This window comes from Tinamus guttatus, unplaced genomic scaffold, assembly GCF_059628265.1.
Source record: "Tinamus guttatus ecotype Peru unplaced genomic scaffold, ASM5962826v1 Tinamus_guttatus_pri_ptg000459l, whole genome shotgun sequence".
Classification (NCBI taxonomy): Eukaryota; Metazoa; Chordata; class Aves; order Tinamiformes; family Tinamidae; genus Tinamus; species Tinamus guttatus.
In genome coordinates, this window is record NW_028288993.1 from 4,585,670 (window position 1) to 4,598,426 (window position 12,757).

General features: G+C 40.9%; 1 protein-coding gene across 1 annotated transcript in view; it reads left to right on the forward strand.

Annotated features, from left to right (window-relative positions):
* CABIN1 (calcineurin binding protein 1) overlaps positions 1 to 12,757 on the forward strand; it is a 96,575-nt gene that overhangs the window by 36,736 nt on the left and 47,082 nt on the right. Inside the window, exon 28 of the mRNA XM_088532373.1 lies at positions 780 to 893. Coding sequence (XP_088388499.1) covers positions 780 to 893 — 114 coding nt within the window. The remainder of the gene's footprint in view (positions 1 to 779; positions 894 to 12,757) is intronic.

A 12,757-nucleotide genomic window follows, 5' to 3' on the forward strand; every position in this document is an offset into this window, starting at 1 on the left:
CCACTGAAGTGAAGTGAAGCCTCTGTCAGTGAAACCTGACCATTAAGAATTGGCCCAGGTGTTAGCGCTCCTGAGCAGCGTGTTTTGCCCAGGGCCAACAGCTGTTCCTAGGTTCCACCCTGCACAAGAGATGCTCATGTCACACGCTGAGCTCCTCGAGGGTAACATCATCTGCAGTTGAAGCTGAAAGGTTGCCTCATCTGTTTGGCCTGCCAGCTGGCTGGGATGTGTCTTTTGAGCTGCAAACAGTGTGGTGGTGTTGGCCATGGGAGGAGAGCTTGGGCACCCCAGAGGGGCTGCTGTAGGCAGGGGCAAGAGGGCAAGTCCAAGGGTGCCAGAGTGGTCTGTGAGGGGCCTTGGTGTATGCAGGAAAGCTCTAGAACACACTGACAATTCCTTCCAATGTTTGAGGAGAAACATGTAGCTTTGTGCAGAAAATTTTATCCTTATAGCTATAATTTAACTTTTAACATTAAAGAGAAGAATAAGATGCATTAGATGCATCTACAGGTCAGATTTCTCTAAGTGCCTGGAGATGGATGGTGGATCTCAAGGGAATGACAAAAAGTCCAAGTCAGTTTGAAGAAAGGTTCCGCAGAGGGATATCACCAAATCCAAACAGCATCTGAACCAAAGCTTTAACTATCACACAGCAGCTCCTGGGAAAATGAGAAAGGAGGTTGTTGGTTAATGAATAAAAGCCAGGGGACGTGCAGTACTTGTAGCTATGGTGCAGATGCAGAGCCTGAGTGACTCACATGCCCTGCTCTTCCCCACAGAACCTGCAGTGGGCCCGTGACGTGCTGCTGGGCAGCGGCAGCCCCTGGCAGCAGCTGAAGCACATGCCAGCACAGGGCCTTTTCTGCGAGAGAAACAAGACCAATTTCTTCAACGTAAGTTTACACCGTTGATAACCGTGGCAGCACTTTCTCAGCTGGGGCTGCTTCTTCGCGTCGTTCGCCAAGGGATGCAACGTGGGATTCAACACGGGGCACTGAGCGAGCCGCCCAGAGGGTTGTGTTGGGAGGAGGTTGCTGAGGTTCTCCCTGCTGAAGGAGAATGCGGAGAGGGTTTATTCCGGAGGGGCTTAAAAAACAGAGAGGAAAGCACTAGGGGTTCCCAGTTGTATGATGTTTACCATATATTTGCTAACGATACGTGTGGTGGTTGAGACCTCTATAAAAATTCGGAGTCTGTTTCTCTTAATTATTCTCTGCTGTGTTTGCTTGGTCTCAGTGAGACTTGCGCAGCTTGGAACAAGCTGAAACTAGTTCCAAGAAATCCCAGGTGTTGGAAGGAACCGTCCTGCGTTTAGCTCTGGCAGTGGCTCCGCAGCAAGAGGCTCCCGGCACGCAGGGTGACGGCTCGGCCGTGCTCGTTGCCCCTGCGCCGCGGGGTCTACGCCGCCAGCAGCATCTCTGCCTTGCTCAGGGTGGCTGCCCGTTGTGTGCTCATCTGAGCTCTTTCATCTAGCAAGCTCCCTGCTGTCCTGGAGACTTAAGATCTCAATGTTGTCTTTAGTATCTCCTGCTTTGCTGGGATGTGTTCTGGTTTTTATGGCTTCTGCTTGTTTGTGATAGGATTTGCTGGATGTTTTGTGGCTTGTGGTGTGTGGAAAGGGCCTGGAGATGCTCTGCCTTGTATCTCTGAGCTACGTGTCTCTGATTGCCTGTGACTGCAATGATAGAATTTAAGTCTCTGCTTATCTATCCAGTGTTATGTTCCTAGCTCTGTTTTAATATTTTTAATTCCTGTGGCATTTATTTCCATTTTGCACCTGCTAACATCCATCTTCATTGCTCTGTATGGTGTTAATTAGCACTTCTCTACAAAACTCTATTAAATGTGCTATCCTTTGAATGTAACCCTCAGCGAGGTTTAAGAGCTAAGAAATACAGTGATTCCAAACTGTATCCTGGATCAGTTTGGAAAAAAACCCTTCTATTTCATTCCGTCTTCTTTCCAAAAAGCTTGGATTAATAAATACTGTCAGCCTGACAAGGTTTAGACCCAACAGTTGTGATCTGGCTACTGACAGCATGACTTTGTACCCGTTTTTCCCTGCAGTATCTGCAAGGGTCCCACAGAGTCAGTCATTAACTCCTCAGGCTGGTGTCTTGGCTCTGATCCAACTAATACAAGTATTCACAAAGAAGTTAATGAAATTATTAAGTATTCTTAAAGTTAAGTGTTAGCTTTGCTTGATGAAGGGTAACTTGTTCATTACTGCAGGGTAAAGTGTCAAGAGCATTCTAGATTTTCACATGTGAGGGAAGCAAGCGCTGAAGAACGAAGCAATGTGTGTAAAGGAGTGTTTCTACTTGAAAATGTGAATTACCACATTAGGAGAGACCAGTGGTTGACGTATTTCACATCTAATTTTTGTGCATCAAGGTTAGAGAATTTAATTTAAAGATAGATGCCATCATCTCCATACTTGGATGTTTCCTGTATTTTAAAAAAGTGCTGTTCCTGACTCTAGATAGCAATCTCTTTTTACACTGACGGATGAAAATGCTAGTGCAGATACTAGACACCTGTGCAATATATATATTTTTTAATTTTACAAGTATTTCCCTTAATTTTATATTAATTTTCTTTAATAAGAAATAAAACATTTTGATGTAAAAGATAATCTTCAACAGAAGGTACACACCAGTGCAGCATACAGGTAGTACTGTGAGAAAATGGTGAAAATGGTGCGCTTGGCTTTAGGTCTGCCAGTAGATGAAGACAGTGCTAGTCAGGAGTCCTTTGTGCAGAAAGCTGCCTCCAGCCTGGAGGCACTTCAGCCTGGGGACGCTCGGTCTCGGGAGCGTCTCAGCTCTGGTGACAAGTGTAACTAGCACATGGAGTGCCTCGCACTGCCTAAAGGTTGGTGCGGGCTTTGTGAGTCAGCGCTAACGTCTTGACTTCTCCTGACGACGTGTCATGTAGTCTTGCTGTTGAACAGGCACAATATGCGTTGTGAGCTTAGTATGATAGAATATTTTGGTGTCGTTTTCTACCAGGTGCATTTTCAAAGCCCTCTTGAAATAATGCTCCGTGTAGAATACATGGCAGTAATCCAGTGCAGATGACACAGACAGAGCATAGGGAGAAAACCCAGATCCAAGAGAGACATGTCTACAAATGCCCATGAAAAAAAAGCTGTTAGTGTCATCTGACATTCCAGAAATGTACAAACCCAAATCTGTGAACAACTTGGGAAAAAAATTGCTCACATTGCATTGATTTTGCCTGGGTTAAACCTCAGATAGTTTGTTCTCATCCAAAGCTCTTAGCCAGGCAGTGGGAAAGCAAATGTGCGGCACCATCTGGGTCAGAGCTGAGAATACAGACTCGTGTGTCATCCGTTGCATACAGATGGTATTGCAGCCCACTGTCCCCACTAGCGTCTTCACATACAGAATCAGGTGATAAAATAGAACTTTACAGAGCTCTACACAAATACACAAGCACATCTAATCTGAAAAAGCAAGTGCCCAACTTTTAGAGAGATTTCCTAAGCTTCAGGGTGGTTTTTAATAGAAACACTTTGCTTCTGGATAAACATGAAATAAATAATAAAGTAATAATAAAAAAAGTGTCTGTTAAACACTTAAAGTGTTTGTCTCCATGCAACACATTTGGTTTAATTTTTTGGGAACTCTTTGCATTTCATGACATGAAAAAGTTAAATAAATGCCTAAATGGCTTTCTATAGATACTTTACTATTGAACGCCTTTTCTTTTTGAAGTAGTAGATTTAGTGCTTTTAACCTCTCATATAGAAGATTTGGGGTTGTTGAAATTACAGCTGACTCAAACAACAGCATGTGAGAGGGAAAGCTAGTGGGTCAAAGACTAGTAGGGACTGAACCAGCCTTCTCTTTCCAGACATTCTGTAAATCATGCATACTCCTAGTAGAATTATTTATGAAATGTTTATGAGAGCGCTGTATGAAAAGAAATAACCTGGGGTAAAGCTGTCTCCTCTTAAGTTTTACTGCAGGACTGCAGGTCTGAGTCTGTGTGTCCCATTCTGTTGCCTAATTTTTTAGCTGTCACTGAGCTATGGCTAAAATTTCTTTGAAATTATCTGTTGCTGGCTTCAGGATGAGAGGAAAAAAGGCATGTTTGCTTAGTCCGGATACCTTCTTGTCTGATATGCTAGAAGAATGTCAGAATGCACAGAACTTCTCTTTTGCATTCCAAGAAAAAGATGCCCTCTGGGTTACTGAACCTACTTGCTTCTCAAACAGAAGAAAACAGCCCTGATGGCAGCTAGGACCAGAGGTATCTGCATGTCCGCTGCCCTGCCCGTGATGGGGAGGAATCATTGTGTGGATGATTGTTGCACTTAGACCCGCAGGAGTTTCAGCTGTGTTTCTGTCAATAAGTCCCCAAGTCTCTCTTGGGACAGCTACACATTTCTTCATAACCTGCATGTACAAGGACTCTCCAGCATTCTTCCTATCCGTGTGTGTGTGCACATGTGTGTGTGTAAATAGAGGCTTTTATTTTCTTGAGATCTCCAGAATGGTTTCTATAGTAACTAAATTAGAAATCAATTTACCAGGAAAAAAATATATTGCTTTATATAGTAGGGTGCTTTTTTGGTTCAGATATCCTGTGACTATTAATAAAACAAAGTTAAACTCTGTGCACAGATGATGGTATTCATGAGTCTGTGGGTGGGTGGTGATTGTGGAAAAAGTGTTTTGATGGCTGAGCTCAGTGTATCAGTAACTTCTCCATATGGTTTATTATACAGTATTTGTATATTCCTGGCACATTCTCAGGGGAGGAGGTAATAATAATCTGTTGTAATACAGATCTTGATGTCCATCTTTGGTAATTGTTCCCTGCATATTTTCATGTCTGCTGTGCATGCACACAATATACTGTAATTCAGACATTCATGTGCAAGGCTGTAAACTGTTAGGGATAATTGATCTCTGCCATGGAGTGGGAATAGCTCTGGGTTACTCTCCTCCTACTCATAAATGGTGTCTGTCTTCGCAACTGGCAAGTGCACTCCCAGCTCCTGGACATCTGCGACAGGGAACTTTTGTTTTCTGGGAGAAATAGCACCGCTTGAATCAGATTACAGAGAACTTGAAGGTACTTTTATCTATCCATGTGTGCTGAGATTCTGTCTCGGTCTACTGAGGCTCCGGGTTTAGCCATGTATGGGGATGTCAAGAGAATTAATGGTTATTTGAGCATGTTCATGATCGGTTGCAATTTTCTGAACAAATACTGATCTTTTTAGCACTTTTAACAATCCATGTGAAAATGAGCATAAGAGGATGCCAAGCCAAGAGAAAAACAGAAGGATAAAATCACAAGGGTGTGAAGTTATTTGAGTTTGCCCTTGTTTTTAAGTTTCTATTTAAAACAAAATAGTAACAATAGTGTAATGGTTGAATGTATTTATGCATCTTAATATGGTAGGAAGATAGAAACATCTGTTTAGGGGATGGTTAAGTTCTTCCTACTTTAAAAAATAGAACTGTCTTCAATCTTTTCAGTAGATGGCTTGTTGTTTATAACATAGCCATAAAATACTTGTGTTCTTCACTGCATATAGGATTTCAGCTCTGAACAAGATAGTCTTCCACTTAGTGCCATTCAGTGACTGCAGCTTCTTCCTGCTTGCTTTTACTGACCATGCAGTGTTCAGAGGTTGAGTAAAAGCCATCTTGCTGATGCGTGTTTTCGTCACCTGCCAGGAAGAGCCAGCTGCTCAATGAAATGGTCTGGCAACGCAGAGAGTAGCGCGGGGCCAGCAGTGTCCTGGTGAGCTGTTAGGAGGCACTGTGCTGCCAGGGACCTGCCGGGAGGGCTGTGTAGGTCACCCAACTCCTCTGCTTATCGAGAGATAACCCGTGACCTTGCTGTACCCTGTTGGCAATATGTTGCCTTCACAGCCTACCTGCTTAGCTTGCTTTCTCTGTGATCTTAGTAAGTATTCCATTGCTTTTCCTCCACTCCTGCCTAATATCGTTATGAAACTTTTGCTCAGCTGTGTGAGGAAACCAGTTCTGTTTTGGGTAAAGAGATAGGAGTACAGAAAGCTTCTAAAGAATGAACTGAAAACTCCTCAGAAGTCCCTTCTAAACGAAACTCTTCTATAATTCTATGACTTGATTTGTAAATAAAATCAGCTCTGTGAATTGCAGCTAATTTTGTGATTATAGGCTAGGCTAAAGGACATGTATGTTATCTTAATCACTGTCTCTTCATCTTTTGCAATATGCTGTCAAATTAAAGGTTTGGGAGAATGGAACCACATCAGCTCTTCCCATTCTTTGTTCCTTGTCTTTCGTCCTTTCTGCTCTTCTTTACTTTGCTCCATTTTTCTTTGGCTCTCCCTGCTCTGTGCAGCAATTGCGTATTGCTCAGGTGCAGAGTTCCCAGCACCACAGAGCACAGGGGAGCTCATACCAACTAATGCGTGTCGCCTGCCTGCAGATTAAGGAAGGTATGTTTGCCTTGGGTAAGCAGAATTTGTATTCAGGAGGGTATTGTTGCGTCAAATCTAGTAACTTTTTTTTTTTTTTTAATTAAAGCTTAGATCTGGGGTAATTTGGTTCCTTAAAATACATAATGAGGGGACAGCCTTAGCCCTTCTTGGAAAACATGAATGAAGGATCATTTTTTCCATAGTAAACGTTTGGAAGAGAATTAGTGTGTTTTTCTGCACTTCTGTATTAAATTTATTTATATTAATGTTCATATTTAAAGCAGGCAGATATTTTGGGTAGAACAAGCTAGCTTTTGGAGAATCTTTATGTTTTAGTTAAGTCTATTAATTTGACTGTTTTTTGTTGTCTAGCATGGCAGATATGTTCCGTTTCGGGGCAGGGAAGGAAGTGGGAAAGAAGAAATAAACTGTGATTCTACTTACTCTTATAACGACAGTCTCAAATTTTCTTTTCTGACTCTATCCTTGGCAGTTATTCTTTGGCCAGGGGCAAACCATTTTCCTTCTTTAACCTATTTCTTTCATTCGTAAATTTAATGTAATTCTACTCTTCTATCCCCTGCCCAGGCTTTTTAAAGTTTAACTGAAAGAATGTGTTTGGTGCACGTGGATTGGTTCTGTCTCACGCAAATCTTGATGCCAACTCTCACAAAAAAGGGAAGCAAGGAGTTAACTGTGCAAGTGAAACTTTTGTAGTGATTGGACTAAGACCAGAAACTCAGTAAGCAATCAAGTCTTAAAGTTGGCTATAAAAAGCTAGATAACTTTTTCAACCTCTGCCCAGCATGTTATTTACAGTGCTTCGCTTCATTCTCTTGGAAAAACAGAACTCATCAGTGAAAAATGTCCGTCGTTCACAGAGTTTTCTGTCTCAATATATACACGCTGTTCTTTCTGGCTAACTTTGCAAGCTTCCAAGACCCAGCTAGTAAAGATGCCAATAAATCTAAATCCCTGGAGATACAAGCATGGGGCTTAAAACTATGGCTTGTGCCAGTGGATATTAAACAGCAATTTTTTTCTATTCTCTTTCCCTAAGAAAAGTTTCTTCTTTTGTTGAGTAGATGAAATTCTAGACAAAGGTAAGGGAACAAATAATGTTGAAATAATTGGAAGATCTGTTCTTATAGAAGAGAGACTGTCATAAAGGTTCTAGTGTAGTGTATTGCAGGATAAAAAGCAGTTAGTTTTAAAGCTGGATCTTAGAAGTGGAGCAGCAGCTGTTTTATTCACTCTAAACAGCATTTGAAAGGTTTGCTGGAATACTATGGGGAGAATGTCCTTTTACAAAAGTGCAATGAATAAATCCATAATTTGATGTTGCCACCTGCTAACTGTCAGATATGGATCAGAGCGGTACCTTGAGGCACTTTATGGGGTTAGTTTAAACTTAGGTTCTTTCCTTTAAAAAAAAGTTTAGATATGATTAAAAAAAAACTAACGTTACACCAAAATTAGTAGGAGAGCAAAGTTTTAAAGATAATGATCCATGAAAGGCCTTTAGTTTGTATGGTTTTATGTTGTATGTCTACTATCTGATTATCAGCTTAGTTCTTACAGCTTCTTACTATGAGTTATTAATCCTAGCTCTATCGTAGAAATAAATGGTAAGAACTGTGTTACATCAGTGTAGACTGATGCATGATCAAAACAAAGCAAACAAAAAAGGTAAATTCAGGCTTCTAGAAGCAAACCTAAGTAAAACCTTAAATTTTTAATTATCTGGCATCAGCATTTTCCTTTTTACTAAAATTTCTGCTAGCCTTTGACTGAAAGCTTTGTCGTAAGTCCTTTTAAAATTTAGTTTCAGTGTAAAGAGCACAATAATGACAGATGAGTGAACAGGCATGTAGTGTTTGTGTGTCTGAAGTTGAACTTCATCATCTCTATATACCCTCTCCCTTTGTTCTGAAACTTGAGAGCAGTACTCTGAGGAATAGAAATTTAATGACTCTATAGCCAGACTCAAGAACTTTTTCTTCAATAGTTTTCCTAGGAAGCTATATGTGACATATCTAAGATGAAGTGTTTTTCTTTCCTCCAATGTATATTTTTCATGAGATGTTTCTACTAGGTATTTTTAAGACATTTCCATGACATTAATCAGTGCAGTTCCCTCTGTTTCTATACATTTCATTTAGGAGATGCTTCCAGGATGCTTTTGAGGCAGCTGTCAGTCTGCATCAGCTCTAGCTCAATATGAGACTTGTTTGCTCCATGTTCCTGGTATGACAGTGAGGGTTTTTTCATTCTTATACTTTGTCTCTGTAAAAAGACTAACCTTACTCTGAAGGCTAAAGGAGCCAAATGGCAGTCAGTGAATACAAAATCATCTACCATTAGATGCACAGATCATACCACCTTTCTGAAACCCTGGTTTCATTCTGCAGCTGAGGTGGTTTCAATTTACCTGGCATTACTGTCATTTACTATAACTTTCATCTTTATGAAAAGAAGAAAATTAATAGTGAAAGTAATTTTATTTATTAAAGCAGCATGTGTCATGAGAAATATTTCTAGGATTACAGTTCTCAGCAGAAGAATCCAAGTATTTTTCATGGCTACAGATTGCCTCAGTATGACAATGAAAATAGGCGAATGTGGGATGAGAGCAGAGTGATATGAGTCCATATATACACATGTGCAAGTGGAAAGCATTTAGAGATAAAAATTTTTAATTTAATGGATATAGCAGTCTATAACTGGCCAAATTCAAAAGGGTAAGATGGGAGTGAAGAGATAAGATAGCAGGTGATGACAGGTAGGGAGATACGTTGTTGTTACGCTGTAGCTAGTGTGTGATGAACCCAGCGGCTGACTACAGTATCACTCACTGTGTTGAGTTTACATGAAGATACTGAAGCGGGAGTTTGACTAATAGTGCTCTGCATTTGGCAAAAGTCCTAAAGTTGGAGGAGTAAAAAGGCTGAATGTTGTGCAGTGTGTGTTATTGTGCCAGACTCGGTGGCTCCTGAGGAGGAGGAAGGATTTCCTGGAATAGCGGGAACACCTTTCGGAGCTTCCGTGCTAGCAGCTGTGGAGCGACGGGGGTGCCCGCCTTGCACCCTGCTAAGCCTCAGGGAAGCTGGGAGCGAGTGGCTGACGGGGATGAAGCGCAGGGCAGTGAGTGTCTCGGCTCGTTCCTCCGGACACGGAAAGCAGCGCGGTGCCAGGAGCGCAGCAGGAAGTTCCCCGAGCTTGGGTGAAAAGCGGCTGATTTCCTGCAGCCTTGTGACCTTTGCTCACCGCCGCGGCCTCGCGGGCAGCGCGGTTGCTCACCGCCTCTCGATAAACAGTGGCACAGGTTCGGCTTCTAGGAAGTTAATTTTTATATAGGTTAGAAGAACCAAGATCAGAAAAAAAACACAGAGCTGTGCTCAAAGCCTTCCTAACAGTTATTCAGAAGGAATTAGGAATTTTGTCAGCTATTTGGTTTCCTGACACAAAATAAAAATCAGAAATGGAAAGCTCCTTCCTTTTTTTAAAAAATCTCTATCTGTTCAGAGCTACTCCCTGTATACTGTTGGTAGACTGCATCCAGTAAGTCATTAATTTAATGGCTCAGGTGTTTGATGTAATTTAATGAGCTTGGTGTAACAACCAAAATGATTCCTGTTTACAGGGAACTGCTTCGTTCCCCTTGACAGACTGCACAGAGGGTTTAAGAGTTTGTATTGTGCTTTGTTGTTGTTTGTTTGTTTTGAATCCCTCGTATAACAGATTCATTGATCTCCCCTTATGGGAGCTGTACCCATTCCTTAGTGGCCCTTGTATTTCCATCGGGAAGAATGAGGGCAAAGCTGAAGACAGGCTGCTGCTCTGTCGTCTGCCTCTGCAGCTCATCTGCTCAGAAGAGCGGCCATCCCAAGCGCTAGGACACCTTAACAGTCTTCTGGCATGACTGCACTGCTTAATACATACAGAGGATATATATATATATTTATGGTTACAGTCTGTGCATGTACCATACCTAGCAGCGGGTTCAATGTTAAAAGCCTTTAATAAACAAGATTTTAAAGAAAAAGTACAAATTGCAGGCCTTATTTAGTAGTATAATTTAGTAGATGGGATTTTCAACATGAATATTGTGCAATATTTAGAAAAAAAAAGAATGCTTCCCCTTATTGTATAGGGAAGGGAAAATACTGGTAATAGGGACTTAAGTATTTTAAGAAAATGCATATGCTAGCTACTTGCTCCCTGTGGGTCTTGTGGCTGTTGCTGTATGCACATTTATCTTCTTCTTAACCTTGCAACAGTAGCCTCCAAAACAGTAGCGCAGAAGGAATCTAGAAATGTTTCAGTTTCCTAAGAGGTTTATCTTTAGTACTTTTGAAGTAATTAATATCTGGATGAGGAATTCTGGAAAGCCCAGTTTCAGCTGAAATTCAGAGATATCAACTACCATGTCATGGAAGTTTGGATTTCAGCTTGGCACCGCAGACAGTGGCGTTTATTTTGGGAACATCAAACTGTTCAGGAAGCAGAAAAGGTTGTTTTAGGAAAGAAAGGAGGAGGAGATGGGCAGACAGGACTTAACTGCCATATACATTCCATGTTGTGAGAGTTTATGGCTTAGGATTTAGACCATCAGTTCAAATGACCTTGCTGACAGAGTGTGGGAGAACTAGGAAAAATATTAGGTAATAATAAGCAGCAAGATTTTTTTTTTTAGTGTTTATTTATTTTGTGGAAATTAGTAATCAGAGAGCATTACCCTCTCTGAGAAATCTTCCCTAGGAGTCTCAGGCAGTATATTCCGGGCACAGCTGTGACAGTGTAGGTAGATACACCATTCAGGTGTGGGCCTGTTTTTTTGTGTTATTTTGTCACTGTCTTTTCAATATGTCACTCTTCTTCCTTCAAAATCTGACAAGTCCCTGCTTGCTTTTTGTGAATAAATGAGCTAGAATAAAAGTCCCTGCATCTGTCTGTGTTCTCAATTCGATAAGGTAAAACAAAGCAAAGTGTCTTTCTTCCTGAAAACTTCTGTCTGAGCTGTCTCCACTGGCTGCCTGAAGCTGACAAAATGAAAGGCCCACCAGGAGTTGAGTCTGAATCTGAGATCTTTTAAGTATTGTGGGCTGTAAGGTTGAAGACAGCAAGATGTATACTGTAGATTTCTCTTCCAAATCTCTTTTCAATTCCTCTTATTCCTGTTGCTACCTTTTGACATGCTCTTCTCCTGCTATTCAATTTGCATTTACTGTTTCTTCTTCCTTTTGTCCTTTAACAACAGTCATTTAGATCTAGCCTGTGGATGAATAATTAGGTACCTGCATGTTATTCTATTGTCTTAGTTTTGTCTTTAGAAAAGACAGCAAATGGTCTGTGTGAAATTCCCAAAATAATAGCTTCATCCATAGAAATTACTGCTTTTAAGAATTTCTAATGGTTTTGTAATTTTGTCCAGTGGGATATAAAATGTTATTGAGCAGATTAATGTATCCTTCTATAATCAGAGCTGTAGTTTTCAAGTTTGAGTAGTAATTGTTCTAGAGAACTAAATGACTTTCTGAATATCGAAGAGAGACAGGTGTTAAGACAAGTCTGTTAAAGGTCCAGATTTGGCACTTGCTGTTCTGTTTCCCTTTGAGATTCAACGGGAAGTAACATGGACACAGTTTTTAGCTGTTGACATCTTAGTAAACCAAAAATACAAACCTGCGGATGAATAGGAAATCATCTTCAGAGAACAAAATTGGTGGGTATTCAAGGATTATGAACTCTATTTTTTCCCTTCATCATCTTCCCTCTTCTTAACCTCTCTTCTTCTGTTACCACGGACCGCTGTGGGGTTTTAGCTTTAGCACAGGTATGGCTATTAATTAATATTATTGTGGCGTAGGTTATAGCAGCCTGTTCTGCTGCCCTGCACTTGCAGGCTCCTCAGGGCAGTGTCAGCCTGGATGGAAAAGAGAAACTGACCTGGAAAACACTTGTATAAAAACATAAAATTTCCTATTCTGGATTAGATTGGGTTTTCTAGGCAAGATTTCTGATCTGGGAGCTGCTGTCATCTCACAGATTGCAAGAAGAGTAGAAAAATCTGATTTAAAGATGCTGCTGAAAGAAGAATGATTCTTAGTTCCTGCAGGACTTCCATTGCCTCAGCATCTTGAGATTACCCTTCTCTCTACAGAAAAAAAATGCTATCCCTAAATGAAAACAGCATCCTACATCCTAAAAACAAAAGATGAAATCTACTCTTGCTGAGTTAAAATAGAGTTCATGCTAGGATTTAGAATGTATACCCTCTGAGCTGAAGAAAGTGGAACAGAATTT